The following is a 26,811-nucleotide window of genomic DNA, read 5'->3' as shown; positions in this document are numbered from 1 at the left end:
ACCTGTTCTTTTTCTTTCTTTTATAAAATGTTTTTCTGAATTCTTTGGCTTCTGAATCTTCTAGGAAGGTGAAAAGGAACCATTTGGTCCTGGATGCAGGGACTATTTCTTCTTGGCTTGTCAACTGGTTGATAACCTGGATGATGAGGTATTGCCAGACCAGGTATAGTCTCAGTTTTCTTCACATGGTTTATAAAGTCCCAGCACCGGTACAGATCATTCTGCAAGTGAATCCACTCGGCCACATAATTGTTCTGCAGTACTAATGTCCCCCTAACTGTAACAGCGGTCCCTGGTAGACCTCGACGCTCTGTCCGCTTACCTGGCCGAAGCAATCCTGACTCGGGACATCCGCGAGGCTCGACACGACCCGGTAGAAGACGACGGACTCTACGGGTTGCTCTCTTTGGCCACATCAGTCGCAAAGCACAACCCTCCGTTCAAGGTCTCCAAAGAAGGACAGGTATGATGCAGTACTTGATGTAGGACACACGTGAAGCAGTCCGGCAGCTACCATGTAAATACCACAAATTTGTTTTAAGACCCCCCCCCCTCACAAGAGCTCCGGTAACGTTGTCGCATTTGAAGTCCGATCCCATGCGCGCATGTTTCAGGAGTTTGTGCTCGGTGTCTTCGAGTGCCTGTTTGCTGTTCCAAGCGGCGGAAGCCCTCCCGGACAGCGACTTCAACCGAAGTGCAAGTCTTCCGGAGTTCGTTCCGCGGCCTACGACCTGCTCGTGGAGCTCGTCCGTGGTGCTCCGGACAACTTCCGACTGTTGCATGCCAAACTGTTGCAGCAGCACTCCGCAAGTAAGGCCAAATGCAACACAGCTGCCGTCTCCCGTTCCGTAATCGTAATTCCCGATGCCGGTAGAATATCTCCTCCTCCTTCTTTTGCGAACAGAATCTCACAGTCCGTACCCGTGGGACTACTGGCCGCACGAAGATGGCCGTTCGGAGTGCGGCTACGTGGGTCTGACGAACCTGGGAGCGACGTGCTACTTGGCATCGTGTATGCAACATCTGTACATGATGCCTCAAGCTCGAGCATCCATACTCTCTGCAAAGGTACTTTACGGATTGTGCCTTTAACCCCGTCTTAGCACGTTGCAAGGTGTGCATATTTTGGAAATCCAGAAAGGCAGGGAGCAAGGACTTACACCGGGGTATGGAAGACAAAGTTAAGCTATATGCTGGAGGACGTATTATGTGCTAAAATTTTACGTAAAAACTACCACTTGGTCCCGATCTTTGTGGATGAATTGTGAAAAAAAAACGTAATAAAAAAACAAAGAAACGTTGCCCTCTTAACATTTTCAATGGTATACTGTACTGCCTGCTAAGTGTCCGTGTTTGTGGGTTTGAGCAGTTTTGGAGCAGTAGAGATTTTGTTACGACTTTTTCCTTTTTTGTCGAAGCATAACATGCATATCTCTTGTTACACTTCTAGTAAATATGTCTTCTAAAAATAATTTCAAAGCATCACCAATGCCCCCGACAGCTAAGGAAAATGATGAAACAGGGCTTTCATTTTTCATAATTCGCTGAAACAAACCTTGAAGAGGAAAATATTTGCAGAAATATTTTTAGTACTTTACACGTCATTGAAGAAAGTTTCAGTATCAGCCATTCCTGTGGTATCTTTTAAGGAACAGAAGTACTGCGCTTTAGCTTGGATAATCTCGTAGTATTGTGGTGCCTACATAGAATTGCATACATTGAATACATACATTAGGGTTCATGAGGTACATAACGATAACAAAGTTACATTACATAACGTAAAAATAAGTGTGGTTCCTACATACATCCTTTGTACATGTTGAAAATTACTTCTCAGGTACGACATTCAAAGTTACATATTTGTAGGACACTAGAAAAATTTTAAATTTTTACAATTTTCTTAAAAGGTTCATCAAATAATGTTCATCAAGTAACGTACTAACTAGGGCTATTTTCGACAGATGATCTCTGAAGGGAAACATGGCCAAACGCTGAGGGAGCTGCAGAGGATGTTTGCCTACCTCCTGGTAGGTCTCTCACTTTGACTGCAACATCTCGTTTTTCCATAACTCGTTGCATGAACATTGTCTTAAATTGCAGGAGAGCGAGCGGAAGGCATACAATCCTCGAAGCTTCTGCAAAGCGTACACCATGGACCACCAGCCCCTCAACACTGGGGAACAGAAAGACATGGCGGAGTTCTTTACGGATCTCATCAGCAAGCTGGAGGAGATGACTCCACAGCTGGTAAGACAAAGAGTCACAATGAGCTTCACTGCTGAGCATTATCGATGAAGCAGGAGGAAAAGCGGCAGGTGCCATTTTGTTTCCACGTCACTTCCGTGCTTCCTCATGCCACCAGCAGTGACATCTACTGGCCATGATGTGACTGAAACAGTATCCACTGTGCAGCACACTTATGTAGCGCAGTGGTTAGTACGGAAACAAAATGTCATCTTCTGCTTCCTTGGGGATCATGCTGACACTGCTGCGTAGGATTACGTGACCTTTTGAAAGTCAGATGTGCAAACTTAATTCTACTATTTTAAGGGAGCATGGATGGGCTCGGAAAAAAAAAAAAAATTGCAGGAGGAGTAGAAATTAGGATTATATATGCTGGACTATATATATTCACACAATGATGGCCATATTCTTAAACGATCCTCGACTTGACATCCTGTCTCGACTCCAGTGAATGCAGGCAAGATGCGCTCCTCCACTTTAGGAACCATTGGGCTTCGAGGAAACACCGGTTCTACTGTGCAGTTCTTGTGGAATCCGTGAAGGATTTCCTCCGCTCGAGGGATGTTTCATGTCAAAGTCGATGTTTGAAACACAAAACTGGTCTCGAGGATCAGCTCAAGTCGTAGGTGGAATCGAGGATCGTTTAAGAATACGGCCCTAAGTACTAGTGCAGTGTGCAATCCTGGTGCGCAAGAGCACTTCCAATCTCACAGGTCAGGTGCTTTCCTTGTTGTTGGCCTGCAATGTCATGTCTTCCACCCAATAGTGAGGCCCGAGTTTTCTTTTCGCTTTTGCATTTTGCACCGCCCATCCCACATCTGGACGAGTTGCTCACGCAAGCAGATGGTTCTCGGCAGCCAATAAGAAGTACTCCACTCGTATGACATCACAACATGTCTAAAATAGCTGGGAGAGACTGCTGCTACTGAGCACACTCTTGTAATACGATTTTGTCAGGAAATGCACACTTCCCAAAATAAGTACTTTGCGTAACAGTTCCTGAAGGTAGTATCGTTCATATCATGCGGTAAAAAAATATGTTCAAGGTGTACCTTCCAAGCTTCTCTAAGCAGCAACAAAATTGTATGCTCAAATATATAAATTTAAACATTGGCCATTTCTTTCCTCCAGTTCACTTAGCTTCAAGCAAGAATTTTGTTGGATTGGATTGGATTGGAAAAGTCTTGGATTGGATTGTCTTTCATACTTTGTGTAGTGCTTGATGCAAGCTAACTCTGATTTCATGTTTGATTGTGCAGAAAGAGCTTGTGAAAACCCTTTTCTGCGGAGTGCTTTCCAACAACGTTGTGTCGCTTGACTGTGCTCACATCAGCCGCACTGTTGAGGAGTTCTATACTCTGCGTTGTCAAGTAGCGGACATGCGGAATCTTTACGTAAGTGAGACGATTTCGTAGAGTGTCAAAGAGAAATACTGATAATGAAACTTGAAAATGATGCAATCTTTCTTCATGGTTTTGAGCATACACACATGTGCTTTGTTTTTCTGCACAATATAATCCTGCAGGAGGATATTTTATCTGAAAACATTCAAGCGGAAGTCAAGTTTTCATCTTCTTGTCTATTGTTTTCAGGAATCTATGGATGAGCTAACTGTGAAGGATACTCTGGAAGGTGACAACATGTATACCTGCTCACAGTGTGGCAAGAAAGTCCGTGCAGAAAAGAGGTATAACGATGTTTTGTCTCTTTGTTTTTTTTTTACTTTCTGAAGCCAATCTATAGTCATTTTGCAGTATCTAGCTCAATTTACATACATGTATTAAATTATTCTAATTCCTCCTGCTTTCAGGGCATGCATCAAGAAGCTTCCACGCATCCTCTGCTTCAACACCATGCGTTACACGTTCAACATGGTGACGATGATGAAAGAGAAAGTGAACACTCACTTCTCATTTCCGCTGCACCTGGACATGTCAAATTACATGGAGCATAACTTGCTGCCCAGTCACAGTGAGTGTGGCCTGCTACTTTCTGGGGTTGAATTTATGGAATCAAAAGTTTACAGAGCATGTGCTCTTGCCTTTTGTCGTTTATTTTCTCACATTCCATATGTTGAATGTTTAGAAGAGCCAAAAGAGGAACCAGAAGAATGTTACGACTACGACCTAATAGGTGTGACGGTGCACACGGGGACAGCGGACGGCGGACATTATTACAGCTTCATCCGCGAACGGCAGAATCCTGGAAAGGACAAGTGGTATGTAATGTGTGATAACCAATGAGCCTTCAGAAATGTAAACATTGTACATCAGAGGTCTGTGATTCGTGGATGCTAGAATTTGGGGCTTGACTGGCTTACTTCGGCATAATCCTGAGATTGCGTGTGCCACATTTGATAAAAGCACCATTGCACGTGTTTGTTCTGCAAAGTAGTTAAAATGCTTACTAGTGATCTGTGCAGCAGGCTGTGAAAATAGAAGTTGAGAGTGCAGCACAGCTTTTGAAGCATGTTGCCTGAAGTTTCTGTGTGCGGTGCCCTTAAAATTAGCAAAATTCAGAAAAACTAGGGTCTGGTGTCCATGAATGGTTTTCCTGTATGCATTTGATATTTTGCTAAAACGTATTCTCGAGGAAGATGCTACTGAGAGCTGCCTGCAGTTTATATTGAGTCCATGTGTCATCATGCTTGAGAACACAAGACAGTCCTGGTCCCATTTGCCCGAAAATTGTGTGAGGAACCGCTCCGTAAGGAACTCCTTTAACCACGTGCCGCACTTCTAAAGTTCATTATCTTCCATCTCGTGCTGGACGCATTGTCAAAAGCTAATGGTTTTCCTTATTGTTCAGTTGCAAGCACAATTTTTGTGGAAAATTTACAACGAAGTTACAAAAAAAATTTTTGTGCAGTTTTTTTTTTTATGCATTTGTATGTTCCTTGTATTCCCAGGAAGAAATAGGGTGGTGCATCAGTGAATGGCTATCTCAAGGGCCCCGTTCAGAAGCATTGAGCAAGGAGTTAATTTTTATTCATTCCTCTGTAATTCTTTGCAGGTTTCTCTTCAATGATGCCGAAGTGAAACCATTTGATCCATCGCATATTGCAGCAGAGTGCTTTGGAGGAGAAATGACGGTATGTCTTTGCCTATTGCTTCTTTTGCTATTCCTTTCCTTCCTAGGTGTTGCTGCTTAACAGCTAATTCACAGATCTCAAAATATCTGGACTGAACCACATGTTCGCATTTTTTCAGAGCAAGACCTACGATTCTGTGACAGATAAGTTTATGGACTTCTCATTTGAAAAGGTACCTATTTGTCAGACTTTGGTGTCCTCTCTCGTGCATCTATCGATTACATTGATGAGTACCCTGTCCATGGGACATAATCTTCCTTGGGAACTTGTATTTTACGCAGCAACACAGTGTCTCCTTGTTCTTCTGTATCTTCATGTTCCTTGAAGAATATGCGTTGCGATGCTGGTTTGCAAAACTGATGAAAACATTACAGTGCTTCGGTGCTGCATAGACAGTTGCAAATGTTCTGTGAAAGGGCCCACAAACAAAATTTGGATGGTGTTGTCCAAGAAGCCAGATCCTGTAGTTTATGTCAGACATAGAAAACTTCCTTCTTGGTACATAATTGTGCACATTGAAAAGGCTGCGTGATTTGCGAAACTAGGCCACCATTGGGAGTTTGTTGTAATTTATTTATCTTTTAGACAAATAGTGCGTACATGCTGTTCTACGAGCGACGGAGCGGAACAAAAGAGTCCGAAGGGTTGATTCCACGCAGCGGAAGCATGTCTGGAAAACTTGCACCCGTTAGTGCTGAGGCAGCATCAGAACCAAATGCTTCCAGCACTTTTCAATTGTCTCCGGAGCTTGCTGAGGTAAGTACTTAAAATTTCTCAAACTTTACGAGCCTGCAGCTTTGCAGACGGTCTTAAAAGTGCTGCTACAGACTGAATGTTGTGCCTTCAGAATCCTACGGAATTTATGCCATCGCTGTCCACGTGTCTCGCACTGTAAGCTGCAAAACAAAAAAAAATGTTTCTCTATGTGAAGCAGAAGTATCAGAAAATTAATTTCTAGTTTTGAAAAGTGTGACACCACAGGGTGCATAATCTGCAATGTGTCTGTCAACACCGTTCTCCGAAAATCGATTTCTGTCAACTCACCATAGCTGCTGCAGGCTTCCAAGGTTGGCAGCGAAGACGCTGTTGCTAGGAGAGACACCAACTCTTGATAATGTCACCTACCGTTGAAGAATCTAAGGAGTTTTGGGGCTTCTTTCGAAAATTTGTGGAAGCACCTAATGTTTGCAGTCAGAGTTTATATTTTGCATACTGAATCTTTGAGCAAGGTTGATTGATTCATAACAGATAATAATAATAATTTTTTTTTCAATAATATTCATATGTTCATTAATAAAAATATTCATAAAAGTTCATAATAAATAAAATAAATATCCTTTTTTAGTCCTTGGTGGCACTTTTTAAAATGTGCTGGTGATCATCCAGACACACATATCCTTGTATGCTTCCACCTTTCACCTGTCTTTTGATTTTTCTAGTGGATCTGGCAAGACAACATGCAGTTCCTACAGGATAAGAGCATTTTTGACCACACATACTTCAAGTGAGATTTTTTTAATATAGATTTTATTGTTATATTTTCTGCTCTATAATTTGCTTTTATCCCAGTCACCGTTCCACTCATTCTTGTGCTTCTTTCTCTCCGTTTCATCCGTAGCTTCCTGTACCAGATTTGCGGCTGCATACCACAAACGTTTCCAAGTTCAGACGACATCACATTGCTCTCTGCCAAGCTGGGGACATCGTTTGTGCTCGAAACCCTCATCCATGCCAAGGAAAAAGTGAGACATTTCAGTGCTTCTGACAGAGTTGCATTTATCGTTTCCATTTCTGGACAATTGCGAATTTCTTCAGTCCTCCCTGTGAGGTTCATCATCACATTCACCAAATTGCTAGAGCAGTGCGGGTTGTCATTGTACGTTCTTCTCTCAGGCTTGCGTGGGCAACTTCAGAACAATTGAATATTTTCAGTTTGGATGAAACATAGCTTCGATTCAAAATTCGAATATAGCATTCCATATCTAATTCAGAATTCAAATCAAACGTACATAATTATTTGTTTCTGTATTTAAAAAGTCAAAATATATTCCCACACCTCTAGTAGCAGGATAGAGTATTGTCTGTTGCAGTGAAACATTTCCTTCGTAACATTCGAAACTGTTCTTGTGGTTGTGCTCACTCTCTTTTTGTCACCTTGTTCAGTGTAGCGTTCAGTTCCTGTGAACATAACAAGGCCCTGTCCAACTTTGGCCCTTTCAACTTTTCTTTCTCTCTTTTAGCCAACAATAGCCCAGTGGATTGAGCTGCTAACCAAGCAGTTCAATGCTAGCCAGTCTGCATGCGAGGTGGGGCTTCTTCTAAATCGAACGCTGTTTGCTACTTGTTCAGTTTGTTCCTATGCACAATACGGTAAAAATCCTTGCAGTGGTTCTTGGACCACATGGCTGAAGACGAGTGGTGGCCGATTCAAATCTTAATCAAGTGCCCCAATCAGGTGGTCAGGCAGGTAGGGCTTTTGTCTTTGTTATTCTTCCTTCCCTCTAAAAGTAATGTTTTCATTTTTCTCCTTTTCTTTTTTTTTAAACTGTGATTGCAATAGCTGTTCCAGAGGCTATGTATCCACGTGATCAACCAGCTGCAGCCATGCCATTCTGCCCTTTATCTTCAGCCTTATCCTGACAGGTAAGTGCTGCGTAATGCAGTTGAATTACAAACGAAACCGCGTGCCACGCTGTAGTAAGATATGACCAGACTCAGAACCCCAGAGAAGCACTGCACATAGCATGTTTATTCTCAATAATCTGCTATTGATTGTTGTCTAGTCGCGATGGCATTGCCGTACAACAATCTTGCCCACTAAGTCCTCTACAAACGTCTGCAAATTATGTTGGCATTGGAAAGTTCTATTTTTTTTCCTTTTATCGGCGCAAAGAAGCTGTGGCTATGAGCGGCATACAGATGTGGGCAGATGGAGAGAGGACAGCAGGAAGGAGTGGTGCGACAGGGGGGATTAGTACGTGTCCTGGGCCGACTTCAAGAGGAACTGTGCAGACATTCGTCTGGAAAGTCTTTGGAAAACCCAGGGAAAACCTCAGACAGCACAGCAGGTGGTAGGATTTGAACCCACCACCTCCCAGTCAGCACAACACCAATGAGCGAGACGCCTTAACCCACTCGGCCATTCCGCTAGTCATCAGAAAGTTCGGCGGCGGTCATAAGTGCATCGTCAGACGCCACGAAATCAAAAACTCACTTCATTTACTTGCGAACGTCTCCACACGTTCCTGTCTACGCGATGCCTTGCGTCTTCTTGCGGTGTCTCCGACAACCTGGCCTCCCGCACGACGGGCGTGAAACCGTCCTTCACAAAGCAGTTTCGGATTGCGCTCCGCATGACGTCATTCCAGCAGCAACACACTAGAGACGGGAAGATCCCTTCCTCTAACCTAACCATCCAAGGAGCGCGCCTTCAAAGTCAGGGAAACGTGCACTGTCGCAACCTTTCGTCTTGTCTTGAAAGCTTCCCTCGATGTTCTCCCGTACTTTCAGAGTCGTTTGACAGCGTGTATTGGCAGGGGTTCCGAACTTCTCTGCAACGTCCTTCGTTGCACCACTGTCCGCGTCACACAGGATCTGCAGCTTCGTTTCCAACGGAAAAGCCTTACGTTTGTCTATCATCACGGCGTCTTGGAACTTACGTGTCCGACGTGCAAGAACCGCGCAGGAAACAAATCGAGCATGACTGAGGGGAGAGGGATTAAGTGCAGAGGTGGGGGTGCGCCGAGGAGGAACGAGCGCATGAACGAAAAGTGCGCCTCCGCTAGTGATTCATCGGGAGGTCGAGATTAGATTAGTGCCCGAGAAGAAAACTCGATAACCGATGGACCCACAGAAAATGGGAAAAGCTCACTTCGTTGTGCAAAAAATAACTCTGTAGAAATAAAGCGTGGCCAGCCAAATGCAAAATAAACTTCGCAATAACTGAAAATTTGCTGTAACGAAGTTCGCTGTAACGAGGCTTGACTGTCGTAGCTGAGCGAATGGAACATAGAAGGACAAATCAAATGGGTTTGATAGCATCAAGTATTCTTTTTGTGGCTTTCCCTCTCCCTCTCTTTTTTGTATTATTGAGCAGAACTTCAGAAAAGGATGCAGCCAATACCATTATAGTTAGTACTTAGCTGAAATACGACTTCTCTCTTGCAGTGATGATTCGTCAGACGTGGATCTCAGCCAGATTGGACGATATTCATGCGTCACGCGGTTCGTCAAGAAGCTTCTGTCACTGGTCAGTCTACCATAGTCTTAGAGCATGAAGTTTTACAGTTTTTAGCCCGATTCTTCCCTGAATTGAAGATCCCTAGGGTGAAACCCGGTTTTTACCCGGCAAATTGCCCTCATTGAGACATCTGTAGGAATGCACACTAACTAGTTTGGCAGCAAATGCAGTTACCTACATCAGCGGCTGTACCAAACCTGAACAGTTACTTTAAGTAACTGAGCCCGATTTCTATCCCGAATTAAGCATGCTGGAAGATTTTTTCACCCAAATTCGCATGAATTTAGAGCACATTTGATTTACCCAATTTTTACCCCCTGAATTTAGAAAAAGATATTTCCAGAAATCTTCAGGTTCTACATATTCTTTACTTTGAGTGTTGCGTTCTAGGGTAAAACCCATTTTTACCCCCAATTTTCATCATCATCATCATTTAAGGCCAAATCCGAAAAGACCGAGAATCAGCTCTCTAAAGTGCAAATTCAGCCACTAATAGGGGGACTGGAGAATGCACATTCAGCACAGCCGCTCGAAGATTTGTTTTTCCATCTGATATATACCCATGTAGCCCGTTTTTAACCCCCGATTTTCAAAAAACCGTAAAACCTGAAAGCACAAGGACCTATCTTTACTTGATGGCCACGTTGGTTCCGATCGCTCTGTTTGTAGATCGAGCATGGAGCGAAGCAACACCTGAAGCATTTGACAGAGTACTTCGCCTTCTTGTTGGAGTTTGCCAAGATGGGTGAAGCGGAATGCCAGTTCCTCCTCTCCATCGAGGCCGTGTCCACCATCATCGCCTTCTATCTTGGTCATAAGGCAGACTACGTGAGTGTGAATCTCACTTTTGTTACTAATGTTGGTGTGGTTAAAGCATCAGCATATGCGTACGTAGTGATTGCATACATCATGGTTTCCAATTGAACCTCTGTATGTAATAAGGGGACAAGTCGAAAAATCCAAAACCAAGAAAAGGGGCCTGATCTGATTGTGCATCCCATTGACATACATGCATTTCCCATTTCTTACCCTCCTGTGGCGGGCAAATAAATTGCAATAGGCTCCTAAATTTTCTTTAGCAGGTACATACTGGTATGTAGACTGGCCATAGACTGCCATTGACTGGCTTATAAGATAAGGGTAGTTTCCACGAACATTTAAAAAAAAAACCTAGTCGTGTATTTCAGTTTATACGATATTTCAAATGCCCACAAATAATTCGTACAATCAACTGTGAAAATAAAGTTTGCGATTGCAGCATAGGTTTGAAAGTGTCAATTCCTGCTCCAAATTTTTGCGTGCCCTTAATATTTGAAAAAAAAAAAAATTCAATTCATGAAATTTGCATAAGTTAGGGGCTCACGGATATTAAATGTCTTTGAGTATGTTGTCATACACGTATGCAGTGTCAAACATGGCGTTCATTGAGCTCTTCTCGTCGGACGTGGTCGCAGACTTGTCAATTAATTCAGCTTTTCACATGCTGATTGGTGGTAGGTGGAGATGGTGTCAGAAGATGAGGAGGAAGAAGAAGAGGAGGAGGGTGCTGGAATGGGTGGAGGAGGGGGAAGTGGTGCTCCAACAAAATACCGGCCACCATCCCTGGACAAGATGTTGGCCCTAGTTCTCCTATTGGTGGAGAAGTCACGGGGCCAGGACCACCGCTTGCAGCTTTCTCAAACGGATTACAATGCTCTCACTGGAGGAAAGGTATTGCAACATCAAGATTGTAACACTGCCGCTGTACCATGCTGTGTATATACAATGGCAATTTTTGAAAGGCTAACATCTTATTTCATGTGCTTATGTAAGACGTCATTGCGGTTGTTTGTTTTCAGGGTTTCCCGTTCTTGTTTCAACAAGTGCGAGATAACATATGCCTCCGCCAGACGTGCAACCTTATCTTCAGCCTGTGCCGCTGGAATGACCATCTGGCACCACATGTATGTCTACTTCTGTTTATCTATGCAGATGGCCAAATTTCCCACTAAAAGAGAAAAGATAGGGCCAGCATGATCAGGTTGAAGAGCCAAAGGAAAGCTCACAGGAGCTTGCGGCCTGAAACTTAGAATTAGCAACATACAGTAATTTTGGTAGTGTATCAGTTGCCAGCGCAACTTCAAATGTGCTGTTGAATTGCCCCCTAAATGTGTGCAGCAGTGTAATATTTGTTCAACCTTTTCCTTTCTCTATTACAGATAGTGAACATGTTGTTCTCGGCCATTACGAAGCAGCCAGAGGTTGGCATTTTGCATCACTTTTACTTTGCACACGGTCAAACTCCCCTGTAACAGATCTCGGGAGGATCAAACAAATTTTTAGTCTACTCCTCTTAAACAGAACTCGGGATCAAGAGTTAAAAAATTGTTCCATTTATGAGAAGTTTCATTTAAGCATTCCATTTCATTCCAATTTCATTTAAGCTATGTACACAGATTTCATGCAATACTACTTCATTGCAAAAGCATCAACTTCCACTGGGTGTGATTTTGATTTGTGATTTTCTCAGAGGCATACTCATATACCGTCATTGAGAAATCATGCTATAATGAAGAAGGCGAAGAATATTTCTATGTGGTTGTACTTTGTCTCCTTGTTTTGCTACAACAGGTAGAGGGGTTAACTTGTAGTGGCCTCACAGGAGCCATCGGTTGATATTGAAATTGTATTTTATTATGAGATTGTGTTGTATTCCATTGTGAGTTAAGCTCTACTGTTGGAAATTTTGGTGCCAGCATGTGATGACACTAAAGCTGTACTGCATTACTGTTATGGCTTAACTCACCTGAGATTTTCTCATAATTTGTACATCTGTGTGCAGAGGAAAGCATTAGAGACTTAGGCTATTTTCACTGTAGAGAAAATAAAAATGCCTCCAGGTTTTAACAGTCCATCTTGGCTTTGGGGGAATATGTTTATTAAAAAAGAAAAAGGAACGCAAAGGTTAGCTTGGCTTGGCTGTCATCTACTGCTTTGGGTGACGAGCTTGTTTTGTCTGTTCAGGCACAGGAGACTAGCCGTCACTATCTCTGCTATTTTTATGGCTTTTCTATCTCGTGATTTCCCTTAATCTCCTTGAGGCACTTTGTGGTTTATCTGAACACAGCGCCATCTTGCACCACATACTTTTTGCTGAAGGATTCCTTCACAGTGCATCATACTCTACGCTTTATCGTACCAAACCATGCAGCAAAAAGGGACTGCAATGGTCTTGTACTAAGTTGATTTCTAGTATGCAGGAGTTACGTTATGGAGGAGTCTGACCGGGTTCATTTCATCAGTTGAAATTGAAATTACACAAGGATGAGATTTGTGGGTAACACACAAACCACATCCGTTGTTTTCAACAGGTCAGCAGCCCTTTCTTCAAACTCCTCTCTATGCTTGTGGAGTTTGTCGGTGGACCTCCAGGAATGCCAGCGTTCACGTCGCTTGTCTTGCAACGCATTTGGGAGGTGAGTGAGAAACACTCCTTTCTAAATTTTGTTGCTAGAAATGTTATAATTTTTGCAAGATTCTTAGTATTCCTCCTGTGTACTTTGTGCAGGCTGCGGAGTACTGCCCTCTGCAGTGCCTGGAGTGGTTGACACTTCAGGTTCCACGAAATAAGGTGGCACACTCATGGGTTCTTCAAAGTATGGATGCCTGGGTGGAGAAGTACCTCATTGCTCATGCTCTCCAGAGGGTTCGAAATGGTAGAGTACAACCCACGCATGCGCCCTCACTGCACTATTTTGAGCTTTGACACCACAAATTCTGGTTAATCAAACCAATCCACTTTTAAAACTGCTTCAAAAGGATCAATCAAGGGTAGAGCCTGAAGTTTTAGGGTGTAACCTGATTCTTCCCTGAATTTGCACCCTGAATTGAAGGTTGCCGTTTTAGGGTGAAACCCGATTTTAACCCCGGCTGAGACGTCTGTAGGAATGCACACTAACTTGTTTGGCAGCAAATGCAGCAGTTGCATCACCATTTGTACCCAACCAGTACAGTTAATTTGAGTAACTGAGCCTGATTTCTCCCTGGATTTAGCGTAGTGGAAGTTTTTCCACTCTAATTGGCATGAATTTATAGCACATGTTTATTTATCCGGTTCAACCCCCCCTCCCCCGGTCCGAATTTGAAAAAAAAAAAAAAAAAATTCCCGATAGCTTCAGGCTGTAATCATGGGCCATGTAGATTCTAACGGAGATTCATGTGCCCATGCTCTTCTTTGTGTCATGAAGTTGCCAATAGCCAAAGGGAAAACTGATTTTTCAAAATCCTTGCATTACTTCTCTTGTGCTTGTGTGCAACGCAGACTTTCTCTATGATCATCATACCACATTGTGCCCATGTGACAAAATATTCTTGTGAGTGCTTCAAAGCTAGTCTTATGTAATTTTCACTCACTCGATATACCGGTTGAGGTAGCGCTGGTGTACCGGTATCCTAAGGTTGAGGTAGCGCTGGTAGTATAGAGAAATATATTATGAATTAATATCTATTTCTTCCGTTTCCAGTGGCTGCACTGCTGCTAGTGTCTCTGGTGCCCAGTTCCCACTTCCGTCAAGCGTTTAGGTCGGGCAGAAATGGTCTTGCGCCACAGAAAGATGTTCCAGTAAGTTGCATCGTTTCGTATTGAAACACAACGATTTTTGGCAGTGAAAGAACAGCCTCCTTGCAAGTTCAGTTTTACATTCTGCAAATTTTCTTCTATAGATGGCGCCGGAGGCTGTCATGGCAATGCACCAGATATACGAGTTCCTGCTTAGGTTATTAAAGAAAGCCAAGTTGTATATAGGTACACCACCTTTCTTTTGAAATACTCTCTCATTTAAATAGCTAGAAGGTTGCCAATAAAAGCCAACGAAGTTGTTATTTTTATCCTCTGTGAGGCACGGCAACGAGTAACAAGGGCTACAACAACAGTTCCTGTGACCTTGTGGTTATTGGTTGTTATTCGACGCCGTGCCTCGCTCTGTATGTAGTACCAACTAGAGCTGTCCAGATAGCAAAACCTCTATTGCAAATCGAATCCGAACAATTTCTTCAGATGGCGAAACGAATTTGAATAATCAGAAAAGGCCAAATTCGAATAATATTGAATACCTCATGGTGAAATATTTTGTGGTGTTGTGCTCATTCGATGATGTGCCCAGAGTACAGTGTTCACCATGAGCTCCGAGAAGTTGTAAACAGTGTACAGGGGGCTCCACCTAACACTCGAGTGTAATTAGGCGAAGCCCACTTGCAGAATGCCAATAGCGATACCTCGTTTCAGTACTATTCGAAAATTATTTGAACATTTCGAATGCTGAAAATAGGTTGGACATAGCGTTCGAAGAGCAAGAGATATTCGTTTCATATTCAAAATTTCGAACATTTGCGCAGCTCTAGTACCAACAAGTCCTCCTGCAACTTCTTGTTATTCTCATGCCACGTGTCAAAATGTGAATGCCATAATCAACTTTGGAGCAGCATGCAAGAATGATACTCTCAACAAAACATAATTTTATTGACATTTTGTTTTAGTCGTCAAATGATACCCGTATTTTACGCTCACTAAATGCTCACTTCATTAGAACGAACACTGAAGCTGAACACCTTTGTTCGCTAAAGGTTCAATTCTTTCAATTCAAAATTCAATTTTTCAGATCCTGCTGTTCATGGCACTGCCAAGCTGATGTACTACTTCGCCGTTTTGACGTACTGCCTCGTTGGTAAACAAGAAAAACTAATGGTAATTTTAAATTACTTGTGTAGCACCATCCCTTTTTATCAGTTTTATCAGTCGTCTGGTAACCTGTTTTACTGTTTTGCAACTCACAGTTTAGTCCCTACTTTTTGGACTTGTGGAACCTGTTCCAGCCTGGTCTATCTGAGCCGGCAATACCTGTGCACCACAACAAGCAGGTGCATACTTTGTTCATTAACGTCTCCTTACCTGCATTGATATATGTCCAATTCAACCTTTACGTAATGAGGTTGGTGATGAGATGACCACACTTTTGCTTGTTATACCAATTATTTTTGTTAAACGTGTATCACCATATTGTCATAAAATTACAAAGTAGCTTTACAGAGTCGAATGACAGTGGCTTAACTTGCTGTTTGATTCAAAGTAGAAGGTTCAGATTGTTGGTATGACAGTGAAAACATAACAGGAAGCACAAAGCTTGAGATGACGTAGAAGAGCTTGGTGGAAGCACGCTCTTGTCGTCTGTCTCAAGTTTTGTGCCTCTTGTTACATTAAGATATGTGATTTGGTGATACGTAAATAATTAATATCTTATTAACAAATCTTATCAAAATCCTAATAAATCTTATTAATATAAATAATAAATAATATAATAAATATAAGAAATGATTAATAATAATTGTGATAAATCTTATTAATTAATATCTTACATAAATTGGATGCTTATATCCAGCATTGCACGCTGCTGCCCTCAACGCGTTTTGCTGCGCAGTCGTTCTCCAATGTAGCACTTGACGTTAATAGTCATAGCTGGAGCCTTGTGTCTCAGGGAAACGCCCAGCCTGGAAAACGAAGTTGCCAGAGTGCAAATGCATGCACGAAGATAGCCACTGAGAAATTCTAAGCACTGTGTATTCAGTACAGCAGCTCTGCACCTCGTAATCTCGTATTCATACGGAATGCAAGAAACACTGCTCTTTATTTTTTGCTCAATTTTATCCTATTCTACAGCTTCTGAACTAAAACCTAATCCCCGCCACCACCCCCGGTTTTCTAAGAACATAAAACCTGAAAACACAAGGATCTAATCACAGCCAGCAAGATCAGTATATTTCTTGAATTCTCTGCCTATTCCATTGTGCCTATTCCATTCATCCATTGCGCTCGTTCTTTCTTTTTCAAAACAACATTTTGTCCTGTTTCCACTCATTCATTGGAAAGCACCAGTAGACAAAACAAAACAAAAACAAATGTCTCAGCATTCAGAGCATGATCCAAGAGTGTCTTATGCGTTTTCCTTTTCTGTACTTCTGGTAGACCCTGCTGCTGTTCTGGTATCAAGTATCCGTCGACTGTGTGGAGAACATCAAGCTCATTGTTCAGAATCCTCACGTAACTAAAAACATAGCGTTCAACTACATTCTGTAAGTTCCCCTTTTTTTTTAGCTCCTTGAACTGCCGATAACAACTTTCCTTTCGTCTTCCCGTAGTGCTGACCATGACGACCAAGACGTCGTAGTGTTCAACCGGTGCATGCTGCCAGCCTATTACGGCCTGCTGAGGCTATGCTGCCAGCAGTCGCGACCTTTTGCTCGTCAGTTAGCACAACACCAGAACATTCAGTGGGCCTTCAAGAACATCACTCCTTATACTACACTTTACACCGCTGTAAGTCGGCATCACGAGCCTTCAAAACCTTGTCCCTGTGGAATTTTTAAGTACTGTATCTACTCGAATCTAACGCGTACCTACCGAAACGCAAAATAACTCTATTCTAAAACCCCCCCGGATCCAGCGTGCATCATCCTTGAGGGTGCAAAAATACGCCGTAAACACAAGTGATAAGGTAGATAACAGCATTACACACAGTCATCGTCAGAATCACCACTCACTTTGCACCACGGCATATCGTCCTCTGTGCCGTCAAGCGCATTCATAATGCAACATTTCTTCTAAAAAAGAAGCAGAGAAGCAGGTCTCTATTGCTATCTTCGCAGAGAATGGGGAATGTAGATCGCTGTCTTTGAGAAAACTTTGGGATGCGGGGTCTCTCTTTTCGCCACGTGACGAACACAGAAAACTGGGAATGGAGATTGCTATCTTCGAGAGAACCATAGGAGGCGTGCTTTCGCTTTTCACTACGTGAACGCAGCCAAAGTGGGGGCGCTGCGCCGCCTGTCGCGGTCGTCCCTGATTCTAACTTATTTTTGCGAAAAAATGTCGGAAAAAAGTGCACGTTAGATCCGAGTAAATATGGTACTAGAATCTTTTTTTGAGCTGTCAGAGCAGTGCAACATCCTACTTTCCAAGTCCATTTGAAACCCGCTGAGTCGTTGTGGTGCCACAATGCTGAGCAGTAGTAGCATTGGGAATATCAGCTTAGTGTGTAGAGCCAACGTTGTGCATGGTGAAATAATCCAACATTAATACACACATGGAGCACCGTAGCCGCACATGTATGGAACAACGTTTAGTAACGTAACTTTAGCAGTTTATTCTCAAAATTGTTTCTTACATTTTATTTCTTCCCTCAAAAGTTTCTTCTTTGTTTTCGTCTTCCATTCTGTACTTTTTTTCTTCGCCATCAGTTTGTTTAGCTTTAAGAATAGCACCATCACTGATTTTTTACCAGCTGAATTATGGACTTCAAATGGAAATTGGCTTGGCTTGGCTTTAAGAATAGCAGCTTAATGGGCTGTTCATCATTCCATTTTTGAGTTGTAAATTTAAGTTGTTTGCGTCGTTGCAGGCTATTGGAGAGCTTTTGAAGCTGATGGAACTCTTTGTTTGTCCGTCCCCTGGAGCGACTGAGCAAGAGCAACGTGAAGTGACACTCTTCAAGCGCACAACCCTGAGCCTGTATTTGGGCTTGGACCCCAGGGTTTGCTGGGCTACCTTAGTGGCAGCCCTCAGGGTGCTCGTCCAGGGTCCCCACGACAGGCTCTTTGTCCTGGCCAACAGTGGCCTCCCAGTTTTATTCCAGGTAACAAAAAGCACCTTCGCAAATTAGCGGGTGAGGGGAGGCAGATGAACAGTGTTCAGCTGTCTGCTCTTGTCAAATCATCTTGTCTTCTGTGACGTTTGTAACTGTCGCTCCCTACATGTTGATGACGGAAGTTCCCAGATGTTGCCAGTCTTTTGAAGCTTTGTAGTGATATCAAATCTTGTCGATATCAAAATCGCCTTGTAGACTGTACCAAATGCTACAATGAAAATCCATTTGGCAGTGCAGTTGTAATAACTGATGATACAAAAACACTGAAGCTTCACTCGCTTTATTATGGTGCAAGCTTTCATGTAGCAGATGGCAGATGTAACAAATTAAATGAAGCTTCAGTGTTTTTCGTATTATTACTAGTATTGCCCCTGGACTAGACTCAACTTTTGACATCCTTCTGTTGTAGTAACTGGATATAAAAAAAATTTAGAGGCAACGACGTTCCAGGTGTAGAATTTCCTTTGGAAGCTTTTAATTTTAAAGGAGTACCGAGGGCCATCCAAAAAAATTTCAGATTAAGACGTCTGATGAAAGTGTGTGTCATTTTACTGAATGGTGCTAAAGGTTTTGATGTGTGCAATTTGTTTCCCAGAAAAAAACTCACATAAACATGGGTCCGCGCCTTCACCACTCGCCACTCGTCACTCGCCACTCCGGGTATTACGAGGAGGAGAAAGTATGATGCTATGTCACCGATAACGTTATAAAGAGAACTCGTTCTGGTTCACCAGTCAGTGGGAGTCAGTGCCTTGTCCCTTTGCCGCCACAAACCAGTTCTGCCAGTTCTCCCGGGGAATTGGGGATAGAAGGAGCAGCCGAATCATTACCGAGCCAGGAGAAAGGCTTTTTCAGAACCCCGAACAGCTGAGTAGCAGACGACAGAGGAGCAGCAGACAACATTTAAATTCAATTTCTGCGATAATATGACTCTGTGGTGTGAGTTACTTCGCATGGTGTATCTTACTGGCCTACTTAACAGTTCTATAGGAAGGAAACAGGGTATTAAAAATGATTTCTGTCTACTTTAATATATTTACTTTATTATTTTAATTGACTAGCCGCTTTAGAATAAATTGATTGCATTAATAAAATTTATCATTTCACCAATCCGTAATGCCAAAAAGTTACACGAACTTTCTCAAGTGTCAGCCACACAAACTATCAGAAAGTCGTAAATTCTACGTTTAAAAAAATTTATTCTTTCTTTTATTCCCCACTTCAATACAGTCGAGCCCGTTTATAACGATATTGACGGGAACGCGAAATCTGATCGTTATATCGGAGTATCATTAAAAACGAGCTTTCGAGAAATTGCCGCTCGGGTTCGCGTAAACGAAGTAGATCGCCACAAGTAGAATGCCACTTAACGTGCGCGTTTGTTGGGAGCACATAAGCATTTTATCTAGCATTAAATTGACGCAGCTGTGCGTCGAAAGCTTTTGATAAGATAACCGCCGATACCGTGTGAGGCGCCGCACCTTTTGAGATCGACGACCTCATCCATTGCTTGTAGTCATCATCATTCTCATGATCAGGACTGCGAGGTCCATCAGAATGCGCCTCCGCCACGGGTAATCCGTCGACGCGTGTTTGGGTGGTGACACGCTACTGTCTGCCAGTACACCTTTTCAAAGCCGCGATACTTCACAACGCGGTTTTGCACCAGTACAAAACCCGTAGAGTGCATGTAACTTCGGGTCGAGCCACGCGTCTTTCCTCGTCAAAAAACGTCTCTGAACCGCGGCTGCCATCGTAGCGAGCACGCAGCAAAAGAAGAGAAAAAGCTTGAAGACGACAGAACGACGTGGAGGGGGAGCAACCTCCTCTACTTCTCGCGAGCTCCTTCCACCCTTTCGAAGTCGCGTGCCTTGCAATGTACGCATCTAATCCCCGGCAGTCATGCGCGGATAAACGCACCGCGTTCTCACTTTAGCAGGCACGGAGGCAAAGGCTCTTGAAAATGCCAATGTAATTTGTTTTCTGTGAAATGGTGCAGTCTTGCTTTCTAATTTTCACGCGTTTTACCGGCCGCCGGGAGAATTCCGATCGCTATATGCGAGCAAGCGCTTTCGCGGCGATCGTTATACCGATGTTTTGTTTACATGTAGTTCAATGGGAGAGCTGACGGGAACCAACAATTCGATCGCAATATTGGAGTTATCGTTCTATCGAAGATCGTAATAAACGGGCTCGACTCTTCCTGGTCTATTTAGGGAAATGGTGTTACTTTTTTCCACACGATGGGCCATAATTCTTGTCGGGATGGATTCTCTGCTGTGTAGGCACTGCACACCCTGCATGTGATGTACCACGAAGCGACGGCGTGCCACGTGACGGGAGACCTGGCCGACCTCCTGTCGTTGGCACTGGACCTGTTGCGCACTTGCACGGCCATGCAGCAAGTGGCCCAGGAGTCGCGGTCTGCAGCGGCCATGCTCCGTACATGGCCAGAGCTGGGAGACACCCTGCGACGCCTACTAACCCTGCTCAACACATATGTGCCTCCGCAAGTTCGTCTGCTCTGCCTCGGTGAGCAATTTGCGTTACCGTGTCAGTCTGGGTTGTGTTAAGTTGAGCGCAACCTTCGAGGTCGAATGTAACGGAAAAAATCGTTGTGTGTGCGTTCATTGCTGTAGCACTTATCCAAACCATCACGGTCGGGCTTAGAGCCTGAAGTTTTCGGAAAATATTTTTGTCTAAATTTGGGGGGTAAAAATCGCGTAAATAGACACGCGCTCTAAATTCACGCGAATTTGGGTGAAAAAACTTTCAGTACGCTAAATTCGGGGAGCAATGGGCTCATTTACTCAAACTAACTGTACTGGTTTGGTACAAACGGTGATGTAACTGCATTTGCTGCCAAACAGGTTAGTGTGCATTCCTACAGACGTCCCAGTGAGGGCAAATTGCTGGGTAAAAATTGGGTTTCACCCTATAGAGGAAACCTTCAATTCGGGGTCACAAATTCGAGGAAGAATCGGGTTAAACCCTAAAAGCTTAGGCTCTACTCATGCTCAGGTAATAATTGCTTTGTTTGCCATCTGTGTTGCCGTCTGCAGCTTCTCGGCATAGCGACATCTGATTGCTCGTGGTTCAACGTGGCATGTGTGACACATGCTTCTATAATTGCTTCTACCAGGAACATCATTTCACACTCACCATTAAAGGGCTATTGTACATAGTACAAGTGCTACTACTGCAGTACAGTATACTAAAGTGCTTCTAGGACTCACTCCCTGTGTCACTGAGGTAATTTTCTAGGGTAGCTTAGACTGAATCAGGACTCAGTTGTGTGACCTTCCATGAAAAATCAGCAATTTTGCTGAGAACGGGATTTTGCAAAATTTTGCAAGAGCTGGTCACTCGAAGGTTCTCATGGTATGTCTGTACACTGATTTTTACTTACTCGTTTCAGACGTGCTAAAGGAACTGGTGATGCTTCAGCCTCGAGAAACTGTGACCTCCATCGTGCCTCTCCTTGCAAGCTGTCACAGCACATTCCTCGAAAGCAGTGGTCTTAGTATGTTCACAATCGATCTCCGCACACATGCAGTCGCCGACCGATTTTTCGGACCCTAAAAATGGGGACTTTTAAATTTTTCTGACATTTTTCCTGTAGAGCCGATGTGTTTCTGCTTTGGGTGTCTTAAAAGAATAACTGGACTATTCTGACACACTTCGGTTTGAGCTTGCTTGGTTTTTTAGACCGTGCTATCTTCCCTGATCCGGGGGACACTACAGAGCTGTGGCCAATATTTCAGGCTGTTTTGACGGCGGTCATGCTGAAGCGGTGCATGCACGTATGTGGAGGCTGAGCTCATATGTGCCTGATGGAATACAGTGTGGCATGTATGTTCTAGCTGTTCATTTCTAAATACAGGCAGTGAAAAATTGTCCTGTATATCAAGTGGGGAAGGCATTACTGCAGTAAATGTGAAAGTTGCAGAAACTGATTGTAACGCGTCAGCGTTCGGGGCTTCCACCACCTTCTCCACCTTAGCAGCATTAGTAAAAGAACCGGCGGCGTCATGAGTCGTCAGCAAAATGTCTGCTGAGTTGATGACTTTTAGAAATGAGAGGTCTGTACCGGCCACACTTCATATTCTTGCAGATCCATGGAATGCTGTTAAGGCTCGTTCGCATATGCGTTTCAAAAAGCGGCGTGGCCGAGAGGAGCCTCCTGCTACACATAGCCTAGCTGCCAGCCTTCAAATGCGTTTCGTCGTTGTTGTGCCGATCAAAATTGTGCCGACACTTGTCGCGCTGTGCGTCCAAATTTACAATGTGAAGCGTTTCTGACAGAATGGCGTAAATGCAGGCTAGCTGGTGGATAAATTCCATGATAGGCAAGACACGTAAACAAACACAAACACGAAGGCTCAAAACACGGCTTGTTTTGAGCTTTCGTGTTTGTGTTTGTTAACGTGTCTTGCCCATCGCTCAGGCTTGCCTATCATGGAAGCGTTTCTGCTTTCATTATCAATTGTCGGAACGACGGATGTGACACAATATAACACAGAGAAGGAACGGCAGAAGAAGCAGAATATATGTTTACGGGCCAGCGACCAACACACATGGTCACGCTCTAACGCTATTTATTTTCGTTTATTCTGTGGTTCGCATAAATCCCTCGCTCGTCGTGGACAGCTTACGCAACAAGCAACTTTTGGTCACGATGAATTTACTTACACAGTCGCACCAAACACACACAAAAAAGGAAAGAGGACCCCCGCACGATATTCCTATTGCGTTGGGAGGCCCGCCAACACGAAAGAAAGTCAATTCTGCTCCTGAGCAAGCACTCCGATTGGCTGGGTAGAAAGCGTTTGTGGATCCGCGCTTGAGAGCTGCAGCACGAAGCGGTCCTCGAAAAGCGGCTGGAAACGCCTCGGGTCTGAGAGGAAGCAGCGCCGCCTCAAGAAACACATGCATGAATGAGCCCTTTAAGATTATAAGATTAGCAGATAGCTTTTGTCATAAGTTTTTTTCTAGCAAAAACGTACCGTAGGAGAGAGTGCAGATGACAATGACTGCACTGTGGACAGCTCAGCTTTAGTTGGAGACCTCTGCGACTGCAGTGGTCTCGGATTAAACTCTAGACACATCCACTGTGTTCAACACTGCATCGATTTTTTTTTCTAAATTAACGAGTGACAACATCGTTTGTCAAGTTCTTTTTTTACCACCAGGAGGCTCGGATCACGACAACAATGAAAACATTCTTTATGCTTCTTCGTTCAATGAATCTGTACAGCGACAATGCATAGGGCCCTGTGTTTTCGGGTTTTATATTTTTTGAAAATTGGAGAGGGGGGGGGGGGGTTGCTTCAGGATCAGTAAAACGGTAAAATCGGGTGATGTCAGGTAGAAATGCAGATTTTCAAGGGGTAAATAAAAAATAAGTAAATAAATAAAATAAAAATAAAAAATAAAATAAGCTGTTCTGAATGTCCAATGCTTAGTGTTCTCCATTGCCTGTATTGGTGGCTCAATTGGCAATTCGCAAAGTTTGTCTTTTAATTTTCTCGGGTTCTGCCCCAACTGATGATGATGATGCAAATCGGGGTGAAAACGGGTTTTACCTTAAATTACGGGGCCCTAACAATACACTAGCAAAATTTCATTGAGATGTGTTGTCCCATGCTCGTGCGGCAAAGCATGGATAGCTTTCTAACCCACTTTGGAATACGGACTCCAAGGAAGAAGTCGGTCTTTGCCATTGGCTAAAAAATTCAAACCAATTTTATTGCTCCTAGTGGTACGAAAAATCGATCGGCAACTGTATGTGTATACCCAGTGCAGATCTGCTGGTAAGATTCCCATTGCACGGCTGTTGCTAAAGTGAAACTGCCTTCATTTTAGTGACAACTGGGCCCTACTTCCCAAGAAGAGGTCAAAAGGGCTACCCTACAAAATCTGCTGTTCGTCCACAGAGACCAATCTTACAGATGTTCCTACACCTGAGTCAACTCGAAGCATCAAAGGTGGCCATTGCTTGAAACCGCTATCTTGCTTATATAAGGGCATCCGTAGTCAAATCATATCTAAGGTCTTACTTTTTTTGGGTTAAACCTGATTTCTTCACGAATTTTAATCGCGTATTACGTAGCATCATGTATCACATACACGGGTTAGCAGCAGTCTGTGCTCACGTCTCATGAAAATATTATTTGAGTGCAACAATAAACTATGCGAAGCACATTTAATGTTACATTGTGTGCTTGTGTTTGTGACCCTAAATCGCAAGGGATTTATGTCTGACCAATATGTGCACCTTTAACAATGGGCCACCTGCTGAACAGAAAGCAAAAAAGTAACCTGACAATGCCCAATTTATAAATAGCACCCGATTTCACTCCAAATTTAAAAGGGGAAAGGCATTTAACCCAAAAAAGTCAGACCCTAATCATATCGTAGTGTTTGGTGCTTAATCTTAACTTATGGGGATGCTCAATTCCATCTCTGCTCATAACAAATTAGTAATGAAGTAATAGTTGTTATTGTTATTAATGTTTGGTGCTGTATGTTTGCAGGGAGTGGATGCAGAGTATGACCAGGCCCTTTTGGATTTCTTCCTCCCTTACCACCGCTTTGTGGAAACAGTTTTTCGAGCAGCAATCGGGCAGAATATTGTCACTCAGGATCTCGTCAATCTCAGTGAGAAATCTGATTTTTCTTCTTGCTATTCCATTGTTTAGAAGTACAATACTTCATTCATGGTCACCCCCATGTGAGCCACAGGGCCAGTAATCTTATCAGCTAAATGACCACGAGCATGAAGTTGCTAGAAACTAACATTTTGTTACTGAGATAATCTTCTACTTTGACAAACATTGGGCAGTGCACATTGACAGCCTTGTCGTCTTTCAGTCTGTTCAGCAACTTGAACAAACGTGTGAAAGAAGCGCATAGTCGTTAAGCCTATTCTGTGCTAAATAAAGTATAGTACCTGCTCAATACACCGCAGCACTACGGCCATTGTTTAGCATGCAGGTTTGTTAGTTTGATCTGATCATCTGACTCTCTATGACGCAGCCCCATTCAGGACTACTGGCAACAATACGGTTATCCTTTAGGGCCTCTGTTGAATAGGAGGAAGCCAGTGTTGTCAATTAAGATAAACATAAAGTAAAACAGAGCGCATACAAGCAACCAAAAACCTTGCCATCCGTATCCGAATTTCTGGTGATGCAGCATATGTTGTAAAACGTTGTAGAAATTAATAATCGGAGCCCCGTGTTTTCGGGTGAAACCAGTTATCACCCACCAATTGGCACCATCACCACTTCGGGCAAAACCCCAAAAAACTTGGAAATTGAACTCGTCAAAGTGCATATTCAGCCACACTAGAAAAAAAAGTACAGAAGCCGACACTGAGTGTCGGCTTCAGTGTCGGCTTCTGTATTTTGTTTATGTGATCTGCAGGACTTGACTCCCCTCTTCGTATACGCTTCCCACACTAGAAAACATAAAATGCATACATCATACTCAGCATCTCGTATTCATTGAAAATGTGAGAAGTGGAGTTTCCTTTTTTTTATTATTATTATTATTACTATTATTATCAGCCACCTCACTTAACATTGCTCACTTTTACCTTATTTTAGAGCTCCTGAAATAAAACCTGATTTGTGGTGATTGAAAAAAAAAAAATCTTCAAAAGAAAAGTGCTCATTGATAAACCCTTGCATTTTAGGTTTTGTTGTTGTTGTTTTTCAAAATCAGGGGTATGATCTGAATTTATTTTAGGAGCTGTAAAACAGAGTAACTTCATGCAGCAAAGCATATTTTCAGGTGGAAGATAGAAAAATAGGGCTTCGTGCATTTCAGTTGAACATGAGATGCCGAGCACCTGGGCTGAATTATGCGGTGCTTAGCACTCCACAGGGCTGTATTCTAAACTGAATTTGCACTTCAGCAAGTTGGTTTTCAAGATTTTTTGGGTTTTACCCTAAGTGACGAAGGTGCAAATCGGGGGATGAAAACAAGTTTTACCAGGTTGAATGAAATTGAACAACTGTTGTGAACAAATTTTTTAAATGCTACATGTCTCTAAGGTACAGTAAACTTACGTTAATTCGACCTTGACGGAAACACGAAATTATCGAATTATCCGAAGGTCGAATTAAAGAATAGGCGGAAAACCTTTGTGCGTTTGTCTGCAGTCGCTCGCGCTTTCAAACGCGCATCTGAAAACATGCCACATAGAGCGCAAGCGCGCGCGCATGCACGCTCTCGGCGAAATCGTCTTCAGTTTTGCATCCGCCATCTTGTCCATCGTCCGACAACGATGTTGTCCACTTCCACGAAGTCATCGAACTTCCCCAAGCACACGTTGTTTTTCGGACTCTTGTTGCACTGACGGATTCCGAATGAAAGCCCAGTGAAAGGTGAAACAAAAAAAACAGAGAAGAAAACGAGAAACGAGACGTTTCCTCCTCACCCGGGACTCACCAGAACGGCGAACCGCCACCAGATAGATTGAGTTGTAGTGCATCGTACGCTATTGCCTTTGCGTACGTAAGGGATACGTAATGGTTCTGCACAATGTGCGAAGC

At 43.2% G+C, this 26,811-nt stretch overlaps 1 protein-coding gene across 1 annotated transcript in view; it reads left to right on the top strand.

The window, feature by feature from the left end:
- Positions 1-26,811, top strand: part of LOC135396901 (ubiquitin carboxyl-terminal hydrolase 34-like) — a 68,592-nt gene that overhangs the window by 33,368 nt on the left and 8,413 nt on the right. Inside the window, exons 36-71 of the mRNA XM_064628126.1 lie at positions 65-163; positions 287-463; positions 615-810; positions 905-1,068; positions 1,962-2,027; positions 2,101-2,247; positions 3,504-3,638; positions 3,837-3,931; positions 4,055-4,215; positions 4,330-4,462; positions 5,257-5,335; positions 5,454-5,507; positions 5,921-6,091; positions 6,775-6,839; positions 6,954-7,077; positions 7,576-7,641; positions 7,722-7,802; positions 7,896-7,978; positions 9,503-9,584; positions 10,245-10,403; positions 11,073-11,285; positions 11,414-11,518; positions 11,774-11,815; positions 12,926-13,030; positions 13,123-13,270; positions 14,078-14,175; positions 14,277-14,358; positions 15,212-15,297; positions 15,387-15,470; positions 16,573-16,679; positions 16,746-16,923; positions 18,005-18,238; positions 20,536-20,782; positions 21,669-21,773; positions 24,116-24,237; positions 24,787-24,910. Of these exons, the coding sequence (XP_064484196.1) occupies positions 65-163; positions 287-463; positions 615-810; positions 905-1,068; positions 1,962-2,027; positions 2,101-2,247; positions 3,504-3,638; positions 3,837-3,931; positions 4,055-4,215; positions 4,330-4,462; positions 5,257-5,335; positions 5,454-5,507; positions 5,921-6,091; positions 6,775-6,839; positions 6,954-7,077; positions 7,576-7,641; positions 7,722-7,802; positions 7,896-7,978; positions 9,503-9,584; positions 10,245-10,403; positions 11,073-11,285; positions 11,414-11,518; positions 11,774-11,815; positions 12,926-13,030; positions 13,123-13,270; positions 14,078-14,175; positions 14,277-14,358; positions 15,212-15,297; positions 15,387-15,470; positions 16,573-16,679; positions 16,746-16,923; positions 18,005-18,238; positions 20,536-20,782; positions 21,669-21,773; positions 24,116-24,237; positions 24,787-24,910 (4,417 nt within the window). The remainder of the gene's footprint in view (positions 1-64; positions 164-286; positions 464-614; positions 811-904; positions 1,069-1,961; positions 2,028-2,100; positions 2,248-3,503; positions 3,639-3,836; positions 3,932-4,054; positions 4,216-4,329; positions 4,463-5,256; positions 5,336-5,453; positions 5,508-5,920; positions 6,092-6,774; positions 6,840-6,953; positions 7,078-7,575; positions 7,642-7,721; positions 7,803-7,895; positions 7,979-9,502; positions 9,585-10,244; positions 10,404-11,072; positions 11,286-11,413; positions 11,519-11,773; positions 11,816-12,925; positions 13,031-13,122; positions 13,271-14,077; positions 14,176-14,276; positions 14,359-15,211; positions 15,298-15,386; positions 15,471-16,572; positions 16,680-16,745; positions 16,924-18,004; positions 18,239-20,535; positions 20,783-21,668; positions 21,774-24,115; positions 24,238-24,786; positions 24,911-26,811) is intronic.

The sequence above is a fragment of the Ornithodoros turicata genome, chromosome 6, assembly GCF_037126465.1.
Source record: "Ornithodoros turicata isolate Travis chromosome 6, ASM3712646v1, whole genome shotgun sequence".
Classification (NCBI taxonomy): Eukaryota; Metazoa; Arthropoda; class Arachnida; order Ixodida; family Argasidae; genus Ornithodoros; species Ornithodoros turicata.
The sequence above is the reverse complement of the archived record's forward strand: the minus strand, read 5'-3'. Positions and strand labels throughout refer to the sequence as shown.